Source organism: Pempheris klunzingeri, chromosome 10 (genome assembly GCF_042242105.1).
Source record: "Pempheris klunzingeri isolate RE-2024b chromosome 10, fPemKlu1.hap1, whole genome shotgun sequence".
In the NCBI taxonomy this organism is placed as follows: domain Eukaryota; kingdom Metazoa; phylum Chordata; class Actinopteri; order Acropomatiformes; family Pempheridae; genus Pempheris; species Pempheris klunzingeri.
In genome coordinates, this window is record NC_092021.1 from 16,287,539 (window position 1) to 16,306,360 (window position 18,822).

The 18,822-nt window shown below is 40.1% G+C and overlaps 1 protein-coding gene across 1 annotated transcript in view; it reads right to left on the reverse strand.

Moving 5' to 3' along the window:
• The window catches only part of LOC139208293 (bromodomain adjacent to zinc finger domain protein 2B-like), a 41,786-nt gene that overhangs the window by 10,142 nt on the left and 12,822 nt on the right, over positions 1-18,822 (reverse strand). Inside the window, exons 2-20 of the mRNA XM_070837919.1 lie at positions 13,328-13,513; positions 11,058-11,240; positions 10,676-10,807; positions 10,300-10,490; positions 9,920-10,165; positions 8,938-9,576; positions 8,156-8,217; positions 7,593-8,053; positions 7,130-7,411; positions 5,733-5,793; positions 4,452-4,560; positions 4,163-4,264; positions 3,438-3,648; positions 2,917-3,009; positions 2,771-2,832; positions 2,417-2,482; positions 1,556-1,621; positions 1,305-1,349; positions 1,024-1,056 (exon numbers count right to left, since the gene is read on the reverse strand). Of these exons, the coding sequence (XP_070694020.1) occupies positions 1,024-1,056; positions 1,305-1,349; positions 1,556-1,621; positions 2,417-2,482; positions 2,771-2,832; positions 2,917-3,009; positions 3,438-3,648; positions 4,163-4,264; positions 4,452-4,560; positions 5,733-5,793; positions 7,130-7,411; positions 7,593-8,053; positions 8,156-8,217; positions 8,938-9,576; positions 9,920-10,165; positions 10,300-10,490; positions 10,676-10,807; positions 11,058-11,240; positions 13,328-13,487 (3,204 nt within the window). The 5' untranslated portion in view covers positions 13,488-13,513. The remainder of the gene's footprint in view (positions 1-1,023; positions 1,057-1,304; positions 1,350-1,555; positions 1,622-2,416; positions 2,483-2,770; positions 2,833-2,916; positions 3,010-3,437; positions 3,649-4,162; positions 4,265-4,451; positions 4,561-5,732; positions 5,794-7,129; positions 7,412-7,592; positions 8,054-8,155; positions 8,218-8,937; positions 9,577-9,919; positions 10,166-10,299; positions 10,491-10,675; positions 10,808-11,057; positions 11,241-13,327; positions 13,514-18,822) is intronic.

Here is an 18,822-nt window from a genome sequence, read left to right on the forward strand (position 1 = left end):
ATTTATTTTTTGAGAAGACAGGAAAGGGGCTCGTACGTGCCGCACACAGTATGAACCCCATGACATGCACAGCAGGAGAACAACCACAGATCACATCATTTGTCACAATCATCACACTATCAAAATGCTTCACAGTGTGACGTAGTTAAAAGTGTAAAAAAAAAACAAAACAAAAAAAAAACACAAAACACTTAAGCCAAATGGAACACGATGAGACGAAAAGCCAAATTACAGGTAGTGATGCATACACAAAGCGTTGGCTCAAAGTTAGAAGCAGCCATTATTAAGCTGAACATGTCCGTAAGTGGCAGACTGAAAAGCACAGAACCATAAGCAGCAGATATAGTGTTATAGGGACAAGCAAAACACAGAATTCATATTCAACTGAGGACCAGTGTTGTGTGAAACTGTCCTGGATGTCAAATTTTATTGATTATATTTCAAATCTGCTTTATTTACTGCGAAAACTAATTTGAACTGAAACTAAAAACTATAGAATACATCTATGCTCTCATCGCCTCTCTTACAGTTAAGATATATTCAATGACAACAGTGGACAACCATGATTTAAATGATAAAAGATGTAAATCTCAAATAACTAAAAAGTTAAAAAACAAGAATTCTGTCTCATTAGCGGGCAAGAATACAAACTGTATGTTGAGGTGATAGAGTGAATTAAAATGTTGACTAACATACTGTAAAGTAAAAGGAGTTTAAGTACCTAAATATAATCAAATCCCTCACAAAAACAATGGAATAGGTAGTTGGTGTTCTTTCAGACTATCAGAGTGTTTTGCATCCTCTTGTATTTCCTGTGCAGTTATTGCAGTTTTGATCATATCAGCTGGATAATGGATGTGTTTTCCCTGAGAGACAAGTAGCGCAGACGTATGCAGCGCACTGTTCTGGAAAAGCCATGCAGGAGGACGTAGTATGACTGCAGCCACTTTGCATTGCTATGATGGCAACCATTTATCACAACACATTCACAATATGTTGTTAAATGTACAGAAACAAACATACCCATACCATATCTAGTCTATGCCTCTCCAACTCCTGGTAGAAAGAGTTGGCAAAGCATTAAGAAATAGAAAACCACACAAGAAAAATCAATGCAAGAAAAATCAAACCAGTGGTAAGCTAAAATAACATACAGTCAAGAAACCCCAGGCCATTTTACCAAAAAAAACACCATTAGGCTAATGAGAATGATCATTACTCAGAGAGCAGATCTACAAGACATTCAGTTTATATGCAGAGTAAGAATGGCTTTAGGATAATGTGGTCATGGACAAAATAACCACCTGTTGCTTCAGTATAACAGCTTGCAGTCTTCGAATTTCCTTTTCCTTTAAGAAAAGATTAACTCCATTAGAACCCAAAACATATAGACGCAAATTTACAAAATTTCATATAAATGTGTGACCCTCTCATATTGAACAACATCATGCTAAGGTTCAAGACCTTTAGACTCGAGAGGTGATGCGACCTCTTTTAATCATAGTCAACGAAGGAGCAGTTTCATGGTGTTGTTCATAAATATCATCTCATTCACCTTGTTTCGCTTCTCAGCCTCCAGTATTTTGGCACTGGCTGCTTCTTCTTTCTTCTTTCTTTTCACCTACACATGCAAAACAGGAAGACTGAATGAATAAACATTTGATTGGGAGACTGATGAATGAAAATCATTCACGATAGTTTCATTAATTAAAATCCTTATTATAAGGAAAAGAAAAGGTAAAAAAATTGGTTAGTTTAAAAAAAATACTAATTAAGCGTTGAGTTAAGTAGTTATTAAAGTTTGGTATATGTTTCCTACAGTAGATAGCTTATTTCCAATCTATTTGATAGATAATGCGATAGAAACATTCCACAGAAAGCTAAAGAGAGCCAGTGGCCAGTGGTCAAATTTAACATGCGATGAGATGACTATTTTCTCCCATTAACACTGAAAGACAAATTGGCTGTAGTTATTATGAAACACCAGCAGGCAGTGAGAATAAATTAAGCAAAATTTCTATCAGTAATTATAGCCCCAACAAAATCCTGTTAAGAGCCGCTTGCCAAGCGTGTCAACTGAAATTTGATTTATAAAAGCTAAAATACTTCACAGCTTCTATTAGTGAGGGAATGCAAAATAGGTATTTCACCTAGCCATGGTAAACTCTGGGCCACCTCTTATTTAATGAAATACTGTATTTTGTATTAAGCTTCATCACGGTCTGAGGAGATTTTCATATTCAATGGCACTTTTGCAAAAAACCAATTAAGCATTAGTCACATGTACTCGCTAGATGTGATGAAAAGTGGGACCACATAATTTAGGAATAGCCTTTGGTTGGGTTTTTTTAAAAATCCTATCAACAGCAGAAAGGAAGTGTTTTAGAATGTTTCTGCAATAACTTTCAGGACGAACCTCGAGAATTTGCTGTGCACGGAGTTCTTTCTCCATACGAATTTGCTGAATGCGCTTGATCTTCTCCTGGTAAAAGGATGAGGGCAAGATCAAATGAATTAACTGTTAAGTCATGCATGTTATAGAGTGGTGGGGAGGAGCGGGGTATAGGGTGAAGAAGTACAGTGGGTCTATGCAGATGAGGCGCAGCATTTTGAAGGATAGCAACTTCCTTGAAGAATTTCAAAAGCAATTCAAACTGCTTAAAACCTTTTCACCTTGGAGCACAAACTCTGAATATCAACAGAGCAGCTGCAGATAGTCATGAGGCTTTGCACGGAAAATTAAACAATGCATGCAAAGAAAAACCCTTACTTGCTGTTTAAGAATCTTAATCTGTTCCCTCTTTTTCCGCCGCTCCTCCGCAGCCATTATTGCTGGAAGACACAAACAAATGAAGCTTGCACGCAGCATTATGATGTAGTGTTAGTGAAGAGTCTGACTAGACGGCAGCTGTTTACCTTGTTGCTTCCTTGCCTCCTTGGCTGCTTGCGCCATTGCCTGCTTCTCAAGTTTTCTCATCATTTTGATCTGAGCTGCCTGTCGAGCTATTTCTGCAACATGACATATGTTATTGAAGTCACAAACACTATTAAAACTTAATCGAAAAAGTGACCAGCCGATAATCGTCCACTTCTGAAGTTTTTGCAACACAATACTGTAGCGATTGAGAAATCAATATTGCTGCCTCTTCTTAAATGGTTTTTATAAAATGGTATTTATTCTTTCCAGAATCACACATGGGATAAAGAAATGACACCAAAACATTCACAAGTAATTTTGAAGCCTTGCTAGAAATATCATGAAATGACTTCACTTTATCTCTTGTTGACCAATTATCCACGGACAAAGCTTAGTGCACAAAATCGTCAAGTGAAAATAACTAAGACAATACAGTATAATAGCCCATGGTTATTGTTGTTTAAAGGTTGAGTTTTAATTGAACAGCTAACAATGACAGTTTTCTAAGATGTAAACTGACCTTGAGCCTCCAGTTTACGTAGCAGCTTGGCGTCACTGACATCCTGGAAATTATTTTCACCTATATTAAGAGGATGAGGCTTCCATTGTCTGGTCCCAGTGCCTTCACCCATTGGCTGGTGCTCAGACTTTGTGCAACGGCTGCGCCTCCCATCCATCGCTATGATACTGGGGCCGATCTCCTCCTCTGCCAGCAAGAACCACTGCAAACCCTGGGTTATTAGACAGAGAAGAGAGATGGACTGAAACCAACAAACCAAACAGACAGGTCATCGACATTACTTTGCTTTAATTTACAGATTTCATGTTGACTGGCACTAAATCTTTAACTTTAAGGTTACAGCGTTGAGGCTGTGTAGGGAACACACATGAAGCCACAGAATCCTTTTTTCCACTTTCTTGTTTCATTTAATATAAAAACCTTTGACAGAAATGTTCCCTAAGTAGGTGTGTTAATTAATACACTTGGGTCCCTTCAAAACAAACACATTGTAATTTCTGTCAGCGTAATTTCAGTAACTACAAATTTGAGATCATGTGACTATAATGATAGACATAAAAATTACATATTTGACGTTGAATCAATTTTGACATCCTTCAGTGAAAGAAACTGTGAATTGCAGATAATTACTACATATGATAGGTCATGTGACAGTTATGTTATAGAGGCAGTGGGAGACCCTGCCTGTCAGAAACACAAAAACAAAAAGAAGCAGGGACATTCACCTCTGGTCCCTCTCTGGCTTCATAGAAGTCACCAACTTTAATCTTTGTACTGAAGCTGAAGTTATCCCGTGAGATTTCAGTTATTCCGTTGCGGAGTAAATACTGCAGACAAAAGCATAATGCAGGTTAATTAAGCACAGGTAAGTACCTTCAGCCATACTAATTGCTCACCACACATTTCTTACCTGTGGGTACTTACATAATGCTGTACTGATGCAATGAGCATGTGCGACCATTTAACGCTTTAAATCTACTTTCCATAAACTAAAGCGACATATTTTAGATTCACCTTCATTACATCAGGATACTGACGCAGCTTCTTCCCACATGGAGCTAAGTAAGCCACCTCTCCCTGTAGACGACCTGTCACAGTCCTAATTCGGGTTTCTCTCTGCCACCTATAGAAAAAAGAAATAGCAGAAACAGTACATACAAGTTATAGCATCGTCAATAAAATAATATCGTATCCACTGTGCTGCTGTATTTACTCATTACTGATATACATTTTATAAGTTCCCTCTTGCAGTCTAATAATACTCTAAGTGTTAATGTTGGGACAGATACATTCGCAAAAGCAAGCAAACAAGGAGATGTAAATGATGTCTGTACAGCCATGAATCATGTAGTCTGCGGCCTTGTCATCCTCTGACCCTTCTAGTAATCACACTCCTAAATGGCCATGGGCCAAGTGGGGAAACTCCACAGTTCTCATGAGCTCCGCTGGAGAGCAGCCATGGCTTACAGAAAGGACGTGTAGGCTCTTATCCCAGACAGAGCAGGGTCTGATCTACAGTCTTGTAGCCTCTGTTTCCTGTGAACCTGCTGATGAAAAACATCCCCAGAAGATGAAAGACGCTCTGATCCAAGGCTGCAGAATTTGTGGGCAGGGAGCTGCTAATGTTGCATGTCTGTGTTGAGGCTGGATGCAATTAACCCCTTGATGCTGTACTGCTGGGCCTCATTTCATTTCCTGCCCACTATGACCTACTACTCACGTCTGAGATTTTTAAGGCCCCTAAAAGTAAGCCGAGGATGTTGTTTGTGGTCTACTACCACTTAGCTCTTGGTGAAGACGTCATTGCCCTCAAATAAAGAACTCATGCAGTAACAGTATTTATCTTGGGAAAATTGTGTAAGCATGATTGACACAGCATGATTCACAGTTATCCACTTTTACATGTGGATCTTCCCCGTCTACCAACAATAGATAAATATCTTGCCCATGACAGCACCTGTTGAGACCATTTCTCACTCATTTATCTTCCTGGGTTGAATGTGCCAACACTGAAAGCTACTAGATTAAAAATGAAATTTAAGACACATTTCATTGTCTGTTCTAGAGATATGGGGTGGGTGATGATGCATCTTAGGCTGCTTCACAAAGTAAAGACGATCGCAGATGACCTTTTGCGAAAGATCATCTCAGCCTTCAGTGAGCTAGCATTTTACTATAACATCAATTGCATACACACGAACAACACAGGAAGTGTAACAGTAAGGACAAATGGAATATGGTCAGACCATTAAACCTCTGTTTCTTTTAACATGAGGTGTATACAGAATATCTCACCCAAATTCAAGAGGCAATCGCAGAACTCTCTCATCCGTTACTCTCCTCCTCTTCCCTGATCCTAGAAAACAGGAGAAATGACTCAAGGGGGACGCAAGCAAATCCACAAACCTGCTGTGTTTACAAATGTATTGACTATGCAAAAGAAGGAGAAGGAATATTACTTCAAATACAAAACCCTCAACACAAGTGACCCCGTTAGACATATCATACCTGTTGGACTGTTTCATATATTAAACAGTAAACTTTATTTCACATGACTTCACTTCAAATGACAATAGGATCAGGGTGAGGGGACAAACAATATTCAGACCTAAACCCTAACTACAAGTGCTTGTACAGCAAGAGGCCTCGTATCCATCATATTGGTAGTGTAGAATACAAAGTTAAAATTCCTTATTTCAGAAATGTAAATGTTTATAAATGTTTTTTTCAAGATAGTGAAAGTTAATTTCACCGAATACAGCTGTGACATGATTCTTCTATTACTCCATAGCAGGACTAAATGGAACAAGAAATTAATACTTTCCAAGGATATCAAGTCAGAATCCGTTGTGTTAGTAACAGAATATGCTCCGTGACTCATGCAGTATCAGATATATCAGGCAGCCTGAGTTATTAAAGCAAACTGCTGGGGACCATCAAAACAATGGCACAACCAATTTCTTCCAGAGAGCTTATTTTAACATGGAACAATTGAGAAATGCACATCTATGTTTTCATACTGGAAAAATAAGCCTCCTTTTCCATAGCTTGATAGCTTGGATGGTCTGAAAAACCAAAAAAGGACGATGGACAAAAAAAGCCTGGACTTGCTGCTAGTATAGGCCTTTTCATTTAAAAACTCTTGTCATCTTTGTCATTTAAAAAAAGCAACAGCATTTTTTTTATTGAGTTCCCTTTTAGCGAAGGAGTGTAATTGTCTCTGCACCTGTGTTCACCTGCTTGTTATTTCAGAACTGACTCCACGTATTCGCCTCGTTGCTGCTCGGGGGAGTTTCTGCAGTCAGATATTAGTCATAACCCTTGACTACACCTAATAGTAGCCTAGCAATAACGCTTATTTATATAGCACTAAAACCCGGATAAATTGAGTAATTTACAAAAATAAATACTGCTATTATTGTATAACAAGCTATTGAGACACCCTAAATTATCGCAGGGGAAATTCCTTCACTGTGACAGCCCCAACTGCACTTCCAACACAACAGAGTGGAGAGAAAATTAACACCATGCTGACTTTGGTCATGAACCAGCTTTGTTATTTGAATGAGTAACGATTTCCTGAACCTTGATTCATACATTAAAATAGCTTATTAAACTGTAAATTCAAGCTGTATTGTAGGTTGTAAGTGCACTTGGTTTTTAACAAAACTAAGAAAACACACATTTGTTACCTGGCAGTGTGGGAAATGTGAAGGATGGGGTGCTGTGGTTACTCAGTGCCCCTGAGCTGGCCGCTGTGGTGGCGGTGAGCAGGCCACTTGGTAAACTAGGAGGCTTGATGATCTGCAGGTTAAGCAGGGTGCAGTTATCTGAGAGGTTTGAGGAGGACTTGTGAGTAGACAAGGACGCTTTAGCAAGTTTCGGGGGGGGGCTTTCTGCATCGCTATCTGCTTCTGTCTCACCGCGCTCCTTCATATCATCCTCAGAGCCGCTCTCCAGATTGCTCTCCGACTCTGCAGGGGATTCCAGTGTGACAGAGAGCACAATAAATTATATCCTAATTAGTATTCTTCTCACATCCAAACCATATAGAGCACAGCTAATTCCTAGAGGAAGCCTCATCTAACAGCTTTTATCTGCAAGAACATGTTATCAATGGGATTTCTTCATTAAAATTTAAGAAAATCATCTAACCTGACACGCTACTGCCAGAATCTTCATCCTCAATATCATCTTCATCGTCTTCATCATCGTCATCAAAGTCATCTCCTAAAGAGTCGTCTGAGTCTTTGCTGCTGTGGACGTCGGACTGGCTGCCTCTGACCAAGTCTACAGGTGGACAGGATGAGTTGGTCTTAGAGGGACTCTTTCCTGCATGCAGAGACTTGGGAGTCTTACTCTTCCTTGGTCTTTGAACAAGGCCCGATGAGGCACAAGATTTAAGTGGGAAAGCGGAGCTGGCCGACATCTCCTTGGTGCCAGTGCTCAAGTTGATTGGCGTGGGATAGGGAGGGCTGGTGGCTGCCAGGAGGGGTTTGCTGCTGGGGGTGCTGCTCTGGCCTCGTGGTCTAGTGATGAGGGCCAAGGGGGCATCCTGAACTGTGTTGTTGATCACTCCATTAGGGTGGCGGTTGAGGAACAGATTGGCGTCATTGCTGTGTGGGAGAGACAGTAAATGACTGCTCAACACATCTGACGAGTGTTTATGCTGTGTCAGTGATGATGAAGAGGATGCTGAATTTTTGCGACTTTTATACCAGTTTTGGCTTTTAGGTCGCAGAGAGAAAGCTTGCTTCTCAGAGTCCTTGGAATGGAGCAGCTTCATAAATAAAAATTGAAAAGAAAGGGAAACAAAGAAAAAAAAGGTTAATTAGACAAACTGTCAATCACATTACATTGCTGTGGGCTGTGAATGAAGGAATTTAAGGTGTAATAAGAGACAGGGACAATGAAGAGCACGCTCAAGCCTGTCAAGAGCAGTAAAGAAAAAAAGGCTGCTGTGGAAAATATTTTCACAGTGTTTGGCTTAGTGCCATCGTGTGACTTTAGCTGTCATCTTGCATTTGTTGCGACTGTCATACAATGGCAATCAAAAGCCTGTATTTAATGTACCAACATCATATGAATTAAAACCCTCTTGTTATAGACTGCTAGATTTTCTCTCCTTTTCAAAATACTGACAATTCCTTTAAAAGAGACCAATTTCTCCCTCTTGATAACAAACACCCCACAGCATAACAGAGCTAATTGCTTGTCAATTTTGTGAAGTATTCCCAGGAGAGCTAAACGCATTGTCGCTTCTAGTCATGTAGAGGTCACATGAAGTACAATAAAAGCCCTGATAATAGTATATGAGCATTCATGTTCTGTTGCCTACTGGGAAAACATAGATTTTTGTTTAATTTGTGACAATGATGGGCAATGAGTAAAAACAGAGCTCTTTATATTGCAAAACAGGATTTGAAACACATCTATGCTTCATTAGAGTAATTTGTTTGTTTTTTTGTACCTTTGGCAGAATGCAACAAATATGACTCACCTCTTTCAATTTAAAACTGTTCACGCGTCCTGATCTGTCATCCAAAAGGTTTCCGCTGCCCTCCTTCATGCCATCAACAAGCTGGGTTTGCTTTGGAGAGGGCATCAAGACTCTGGGTTTACGTTTGGGCTTTTGTGAGGCTAACAGTGTTGGTGGTTTAGGTAAAGAAGCGAAGGAGAGGGGCTTGGGTGAGGAGCACAGAGACAGAGGCTTTGAAGGGGAACACAGAGCGAGAGGTTTGGGAGAGGAGGAGAAAGAGCTGTGATTTGGTGAGGGCGAGTGAGAGAAGTGCTTTGGCGGGGTGGAAGGAGTTAAAGGTTTAGGCAGGGTGGAAAAGGAGATGGGGTTGGGTGAGGACTTCGATGGCAGAGGAGAGGCCTCCCTGTGGGACTGCGCTACGGGACTGTTGCTGGATGCCAACCCTGTGGCCTGGATGACGCTGATGTGCTGCTGGCCTTCCTCCTCTGCAGTCCTGGAGCTCTGGAGGAAAGGGGCTGCGGACTGCGGCCGGACAGCAGGATGGGAAGAGGACTGGACGCAGTGCGAGGAAGTCAAAGCAACGATGTCGCGGTGGCTGTTTTGAGTTGTATTTCCATCAGCAGTGCGAGGTCTCTCCTTTTCGCTGTCCTGTGTCAACCACTGAGTAGGAGGATGAGGAGAATGGGGAGAAGACAGCATGTCATGTCAGCTCTTACTGAGAGAGTCTCACAGTGGCAGCTCTGTCAGCTAGCACATACATCCAGTTTGCCACCCACCACCACGGATGCTTTTGACAATCCAACTGACATTTACTTAACAGAGACAAGTCTGACACAGGGACACGCTCACTTTTTTCTTAAAAATTTGGCAGATATACAATTTATTTCACAAGATGTTTCCATCATGAGTTTCTTATCATCCTAGCAATATGCTTTAAAGCATTGTTCTGTTTTAAATCGCCAAAAAATGGTGTCCTCCACAATTCTAAGTTAGACACATTTACCTTGACATTCCTTTTCACTTGACTGTCTTTTTCTGAATCAGAGTCTTCACTGTCATTGCTTTGACCATCCTCATCTTCATCATTGTCCTCCTCATCGTCGTCGTCGTCGTCGTCCTCCTCCTCTTCCTCTTCCTCCATGTCATCAGGATCACTGCTGCTCTCCTCACCATCACTGGAGCTATCTGACAGTGATCCAGATTGGCTGCCACTCATGCTGGAGGTCTCTAGTGATCTTTTGTTGGGTTTCTAAAAAAAATAATAAATGTCCACATTTGTTAATTAAGTACACCAGGACAAAGGGTGCCAGGAAAAGCAGAACAGCAAAGTGACTTTTTGTGTAGTGTATTGTACTCAAGTGCTTGAGCAAATAAAATACGAACGTTTTCTTTCGTTTTCTGAATGGTCTGGTGCAGTCGACTCAGGTCCTGGCTGCTCTTTTGACTCCGACTACTGCTGACTTTAGGTTTCTCCTTGTTTCCCTTTGTTGGAAATGAACCGGTGTTCACAGCAGAGTTCCCAGTAGGAGAAGAAGCACTCCTACCATTCACTGTTCCAATTACGCCTACAGAAACTGGCATTGTGCATTTCTTTAGATGGATACTCACGAGAACAAGCAATACCAGTCACACACATTAGGAGGACTATAAGTCTCACAAAGTTAATATTTCAATGTTATACAAATTATATTTGTGGAATCATTTGTTTAGCCTCTATGCTTTAAACTACTATTATTTGTATGATCTCAGCTGTTTTTACCTGAGGTACGTGACTGTAAGTGAACAGGATTGTGGCTTTTGAAGTTTGATGCAAATGCAGGATGCAGACCCAGAAGAGGAGGTAAGAAGGCTGCTGTCCCTCTGGTATGTGCCTCAGATGGACGCCACCAGTCTGGAGTGGCGAAGGAAGATACTGTTCAGTTAAGCATAAACAGGCACTCAACATAGGCAGAGAAACCTATCAGCAAACATGTTATAAAAGCATGTTTCATCCAACCTGCTAAAAGCACAAATCACTCTATTCAAAATATAGTTTTGCACTGAAACTAAAGATATGATCCAAGAAGACCCCAAAAGAATTTCCATAACAAATCCCCCTCACCTCCATTATATAAAAAACATTGCACCTTGGCCTTCCCTACCTGGAAATGCACCAAAGTGGGAGTGAGCGGCCAAGGCAGACAAACCCAGACTTCCAAGGCCTCCAAACTCGGAGCGTCCTGCACTTGTGTAGAGGCCAAAAGCTGGACGGCTGACTAAAGGAAAACCATTAGTGCTGCCAGACACACTTAACCATTCCTCCCCTGTTGTCTGGAGCAAATGGCCTGGAGAAAAACACAGTTCAAAGAATGCTTAAAAAATAATCCCTGGATTTGTATATAGATTTACCATTTAATCTTGCTATCTGTATAAACACCATCTACATTTACAGTACACAATAATGGGTTTAACATTTCATGGTTTAAAAATTAATTTATATCATGATACCATTAAGTATCACTTAAGACAAAATCTTATGCTTGAACAAAGAAGTCTAGAAAACTAAAACTGAGGACAAAGATGTGGAATCTGTTTGATATTTTCATTGCCGCTCCAGCAAATAAGAGACAAGAGAATCCATTCATACTGAATAGGACACCCAGCCATATTAAACCAAACTGAATTATTACTGGATTATCACTGCTTGATGGATAGAACAATGATTTGTGTAAAATAAATAAGCACTAAAGTGCATCTTCAAAGAAAGAAGGCAGGGGAAAATGGACACCTACTGAACGTACTAAAATAAAAGACTGTGCCACTGCTGCCAAGTTAACCATTTTCTTTTACAACAGCTAAGGGCATTATAACCAGTGTTTGTTTTCTGGACTATTTCTATCATAGAAACCAGTTGAGCCAAATTAACTAGACCTCAATTTCATTAAGAACCCAGAGCTGTGCAGGAACGAGCCTGATAAAAACAAAGTCCACTCATTTCCTCTGTATAAATGCAAAGCTAACCAGGCTAAACACGGCTTCTGATTCTGTAATAAAAGGACATTGTTAGCTGCTCATCTGGTAAAGTAACTTTGGCTCTGATTCGCTGTTCAATTTAATGAGAAATTATTAACACCATCTGGCCAATAAGCTTTACATTTATTTGCCTGTAAATGTTTGTATATCAAACTGTAATGTCAGTGTCAACTAACTGAAACGGTGCTTACGTCAAATTTACTTCAAATTTGTGTGTATTTACACGAGCCAGTAATCATGCAGAACTTAACAGAAGTGAAAGTAGAGCTAGATCCCCTAAAACCTCACTGTCACTGTACTAATACTGGACTGGAACTTGTTTGAAATAACCAGGACACTTGTTCTTCCTGAGTTAAATTCATTTAGAGTTGCTGCATAAAAATGTGTCTTAGATAAACTTGCCTGGTTAAAGCAATTACACAGCTTTTAAGAATATGAAAGCTTGAGTGCGATTCTATTCAAAGGGGTGTTATCATCACTGGTTGTGTGATACCTTTCTTCTACTTCCCATAGGGGATAAGACATCTCTTAAAAGAACTCAATTTATTTGATACTCATAGCAGTGGTGTGACTGCAGAGGTGCCAATGTGCTTTTAGCATTTAGTGTTCAGTCCAAAATAAATTATCTTGGAAATTTCTGTGCACGTTTGCTGTTGGGGTCTGAAAATGAATAATTTATGAGAATGTCTCTAATGTCTTCTTCATTGTGATAGCAGGACAGAAAAACACTACTTTTTGTGGCATCTTATCGTGAGGGAAAGAAAAAAAAATAAAAAAGAAAAAATCACAAACCACGGTATGTAAATTTGCACATTATTTTGTGGTCAGGGGTAATCTGACGGCTTATGCATCACCGCTGCTCAATGCATAATGGCTTTGACCACAATTAGTATTCAGAGAAAACAAGAGGATGGCGGCTGCATGCACGCTGTGAGGCTGACAGACATGTCAAATCACACAGGATAAACTGGAGCTAAAGGTTGTCAAAAGACGTCCACAAGGGCGCACAAAGCTTTTTAATTGTTGGCATTCATTAATTCAACATCCTTTCCCTTGCTATCAAAACTGCCTGTAACACGTTAAGACGAAGAAAAGGTGTCTTAAGCCCCCTTATTGTTGTGCAATTATAATTCAGTGTTTTCCAAAAAATTCTGTCGGATGGCTCCACCAAATAGATTTGCCTCTTCTTAATTTTCTTTTTTCTCTAGAAAGTTTGTGTGGAAGTGTAGCTATGAAGAGCAGACATTCATTTACATTTATTAATAGCCTGTGAATTTAAGGCTGTTTTGTGGGTGACTATTAACCCACATCAAAACAGTTAACTTTGAGTCATATTTGGCTTTTGTGCACAACAAAGTATTGTGTGTGTGTGTGTGTGTGTGTGTGTGTGTGTACGAACCAGAGGTGGTGAAAGGAGAACTGGCTGCTGGGGTTGGGGCCGGGCTGCACTTGCTGGAGGGTGTCTGGGGTGGAGGCGAGGAGGAGCCGGCTGAAGAGGAGGCCATGTGAAGGGAGGACGAGGCTGATGATGGGGAGGCCAGCCGCTCTCCAAACTCCATATCTGCCAAACGCAATCCAGTCAACGCTTTGGGATGCAAGAGAAGAAAAGAAGTTCCTCTCTGACATATGTCCAAATTACCGTCACAACAATATTTGATATCAACCCCTGACGTCTCAATGTGTATGACCCCGAGTCTGTGAGATGGTCTTTGTGAAAGCAACATGCCCACTATGACTACTACATATAGGGCTGGCTGTTAATTCAGTGGGATTGGTCGTTGACTTTGAGAGGTGATGTATTGTGATGGTATGATCAGTGCTGATGATCTGTTGACTAATTAATCTTTTGATAATGAATTTTAAAAAATTGTTATTTATAAATTGTAATTTATCATGTAAAAATGCCAAAGATTTGCTGGATTAAGCTTGTTAAATGTTATGACTTGGTGCATTTCTCTGTTTTATATTATTATAATATAAAATATCTTTGGATTTTGGACTGTTGATCGGTCATAACAATGGTTGTGAGGATGTAACCCCCTCTGAAAATATGTGATATTTCTGACATTTAACTGTATATGGTCAATCAATTAATTGTAGTAAAAAAACAACAATAGACCTAGATATTAAATATCATACTGTGTAATTGTTTACCAAAACTAATGTCTAAATGAATGAATGTCAAATGTCAAAACACGCCATGTGATCATTTAATTTGTGTTTTTGCATTCAGTCGCCTTTATATTCACTGATACACAGTATAGCTTGATAAACTAAAAGCACCCAACCACACCCACACCCACACCCACAGTTCAGCAGAGAAGGTGCTGGGGACAACTGAGTCATATCAAAGATCCTCACAGCTTTTTAATACAAAACTGCTCCCATATGAGCTCTCATAGTCTAATGAAGTAGTAAGCCTTCATAGGAAATCAAATCTTCAGGAACACATCTTCGTTTATCCTTCCACAGTCTTTACATCAAGTCAGTTGAATGATTTCTCTGATGACTCACAGACCACTGTTGTTTTGCCCATTATGCCACAGAGACTCTCGTAGTACCGTGCTCTTTCATCAACACCACATTTCCTGGATTTTCCATTATTTATTCCACTTCACATCCCACTGATCACAAAAGGCCACATCTAAAAGCCTTTTTAATGCATGCTTCCAAATTCTGTTTTACAGCCTGCCTTTGTTATAGTATTGTACATTACACCAACAATTTCTAGATCTCCCTGGTGATTCTCCTCTGCACGAGGAGGAGCGGTTGATTAATTTGAGGAGACAAAGCTACCCTCTGAATATCAAGTATCATCCCTCACCAGGAACAGCACTGATGAGACGAAAATGACATGAAAGCTGCAGCCATGCTTCACTGGAAAGGCCACGCTTTCCTGCAGGGGTGTGAGTGGGAGTTTGAGCAGAACAAAGTACAAAAGGTGCTTTCATATTTATAATGCTGCATTAGAAAAAAGAAAAAACATATTTGGCATCATTTTGACCTTGCTACATCACACTTGTCATTCCAAGATGTCCAGCATGGTAATGAAAAACAAAAACCTCATCTGTGCATTATGAATTTGTACAAATGAAATTAATCATTCCATATTCAAGATTTTGTCAAGGATTCAAAAGGTAAAATGTGTCACCAATAAATTCTACATACTCTAAATGTTACTGTTCATTTACTTCTTTGTTATACAGCAATATGCCACGGAAATCATCTCTTCCTGGATAATTATTTTCTACTGCATAATTAAACTGACATTTTATATCCATATGAGACCTGACTGCTGAAATGATGTCTGATGTAGCCATTCCTTTATAAATATTAAAAACTGATTTACAGTTGAGTTTATTTGTCATTCCAGTAATGCAAGCAAATGAAAAATATATGCTCTGGGAGGGTTGAGGCTGTTTTTCAGCATTTACAGTCCTTCCTGACAATAGGCTTAACAAGCAAATTAGCTGGAATTTACAGGTAATAAACACAAAACCACAAAGGCAGCAAGTACATTATTTTGAGTGTTTTATAACCTGCGTACACATTTTAAGTTAATTTGATGCGTCTTGAATAATGTATGTGTGAGAGGTGAAAGACACACAGCGCATAGATTCCAAACAGCAGGACGCAGGTCCTATGAAAGCACATATATGCTAATATACCAGGGATGATTTACAGAACAAATGACTCTGACTGAATCAAAGTCATGCTCATGTGTGTGACTCCACAAGCGTAATGCAGCTTGTCATCTCAGAGTAAAAATGTCTCTCAACAGGAAAACACTGAACTTATCAACAGAATGAGATTCTGATGAGACAAAACACCTTCGATCATTTAAAGGTAGGCCGCTATAAAGATTAAAATAAACGATGTAATAATAATACATAACACTGTGATGACACAGTTTCTCAAACTTTCACATTAAACAGCATTTCTCAGAATAGGCAAACTAGTTTGTACAATAAACTAGGGGTATTTTGTGCACCCGCATATTCCTACTCTGGAGCTGAAGCCTTTCCCAGCATGCATTTGATACATTGGTCAGAGTGTAGGTGAAAAAGCTTCATCAGATTGCGAGTCTCATCCTAGGTGTAAGAACACAATCACACCAGACTATTTTAAGAGTCTCCAATCCCCTTGACATGTCTTTGTAATGTAAAGGGAAGCAGAAACATCAACAGGAGACACATGCAAGTACAGTGAGACCAATCAAACTCCAAACAGAATAAGCCCAGGATCAAACACAGGAACTCCCTGCTGTGGCAAAGCTAACTAACTAAGCCACCATGTTGCCTTGGATACAAAAATGGCTACACAACAACAATACAGATGGCCTCAAATAAAAATACTACTGATGTAAATGAAGTGCACACATACGTTTTCTTGTTGACTCTTTCATTCTTCTACTCTGATCTGCTGTCTGTTAAGATCTCTTGCTTTGTTGATGTTACTTGCTGAACTGGCTCTTCATACCTGAAATTCTGAAAGCTTTCAGGAGGCTGTTCAATGGTTTATTGTCTTAAATTGATAGTTTGACATTTTGGCAAATATGCTTATTCTCTTGCCTAGAGTTTGACAGGAAGACAGTCATCACTGTCATGTTTGTGTGGTAATTTGAAGCAACAATTATTTTCATTGTTGATTCATTTGCAGATTCTTTTCCCCGATTCATCGGTTGGAAACAGGAGATAACAGCTAGCCTGGCACTGTCAGAGGGTAAAATAAATCTGCCTGTTAGCATGTACACTGCGCCCAGCCGAGAACAGCATGCAATTTCTATGCTTATTTATTTGTGCAGATTGATGTAACATGTTGATTAGTGATCTTTAGAGGTGCTGGTAGGCTGGTTTTGTTACCTTTAGACAGAGCAGGGCTGGCTGCTGGCCCCTGTTTTCAGTCTTCATGCTAAGTTAATAACTTAAATTAGGCCGCTGCTGGTTGTAGCTTCACCATAAAAGATATAAGAATGGTGTCAATCTCATCAAATTCTCAACAAGAAAAATAAGCAGCAAGTGTATAAGTAAATAGTGAACATTGAAGTGACTCTTTCCCAGCTTTGTCTTTGTGTGTATGTGAGTGATGGAGCTGGGCACCATAACCTAATGTTATGTTTTGGGTGCGTGTGTAAGCATTTGTTTTCCACTGGGTGTTCCTCCTTATCCATGTTATCTTCTTGCACAATAACAGATGGCTGATGCTAATGATAATCCAGACACAGTCATCAGCATGGATCAGCAGTATTCGGACTGCAAACACAGTGTCTCTCCAGCTAATGGAAGGTACAAGCAAAAGACAGAAAGAAGTAGTGGATCAGAGTGACCTGACACTGTGCTAAGATAAGTCATGAAAATAAATATCATGTGAATGAAAAACACAAAACAAATATGTCATGGTCTGACTATAATTGGCATTGCATTCTTGGTGGCCTGCTGATTAGCATTACATCACAATGTTAAATCCACCTCCTCAGACACCAACATCCCCTTGACTGATTCTATACATGGCTACTTTGACACCAGCTACAATCTCCCAAACCTCACAAATCACTGCTGGTGTCCATCATCCCACTAAACACAATTAACTCCTTCTGCTACGATGGAAAAATAGCTGTGCCACTCACTGTTTGGCCTCAGTGATTTTCTGGAGCAGAAAAAGCAGAATGACTGAAACCTTCCCAGTGGCTGACAGCAGCAAAGCAAATAAAAAAAAAAAAAATGGCATTCAATCCTCAACTTACTGCTGTTTGAGGTCACACAGCGGATCAGCTGAAATGAAGTCAATTATTTGTGAACCCCCCCCCCCCCAGTGAGAGCTCACTGTGGGGCGGTCAAAGAATGACAGAAAATGGAGTGTGTGGGGTCACTGCGGCTAGGTGCATTACAGGTTCAGTGGTACACCCACAGTCCAGTTGAAAAGCCATGCTCCTATGAGTTTCAATCAGTTCCTCATTCTGCCCATGTCTTCTGATGACAAGTTATTGTTCCTCGCCCTGACTCCTACTCTGCCTGGAAAGTGATGAAGTGTTGCGTCTGACCCATCCCACCAGCTAAGGAAGGAAACTTCAGAGTGACCTGCATCAGGGGCAAAACTACGGCAACACACAGCATAAAGGAATGTTTGCCACAGTGGGAGAGATTTATGCACCTTATACAATATTTTCTTTGAGTTCATGAAAATGTTTTCAGGTAAAAAAGCGATTTCAAAATGCAATGAATGGTTTCATCTGAGCTCAGTTTTGCATACAAACCAGTGTATGTAATGCTGTTTACATCACAGTGGCAAAGCGACTAAACACTAGTCCTTACTGATTGTTTTTTCCAACAGAAAATTAATTAATAAGTCATTTAGCAAGAAAAGTACTGAACAATCTCAGGCCCCGGCTTCTCAAATGCAACTGTGCTTTTCTATAACAACGTAAAACTGAATCCGTTTTCGACTTTTCTGATGTTTTTCTCAAATAACTGAAGGAACACGCTGTTTTTTTCTAATTGATGGTGTTCAAAAGCAAACTAATCGTGCTGTCACGAGGAGCTGTGCAGAATGATTAAGAAGGAAAACATAGCATTGCTAATGGTAGGTTTTAACAATCAATACTCTGCATTAAGAGCTGATTTACCATTCATGTCAGGTTTCAAGGGGCCCTTTATTATGACCATGCTGGGAGACAAAAAACGAACAAACATGCGCTTTCCAGAGGATGTGTTCATGTGTGTGGGCAAGGATGGTTGTCATACAGGATGTTAAAGTTCAGATGAAGCTACTGGATGAGGGTTGTAAATAAGGAGTGTATGGAGCAACTGATCAACAACCCTGACTATTACTGTTGGGTGGCAGATGGCAGAGCAGTGCTGGTTACAATGGAGAGCCTCTGGGATGCTCTGTGACACT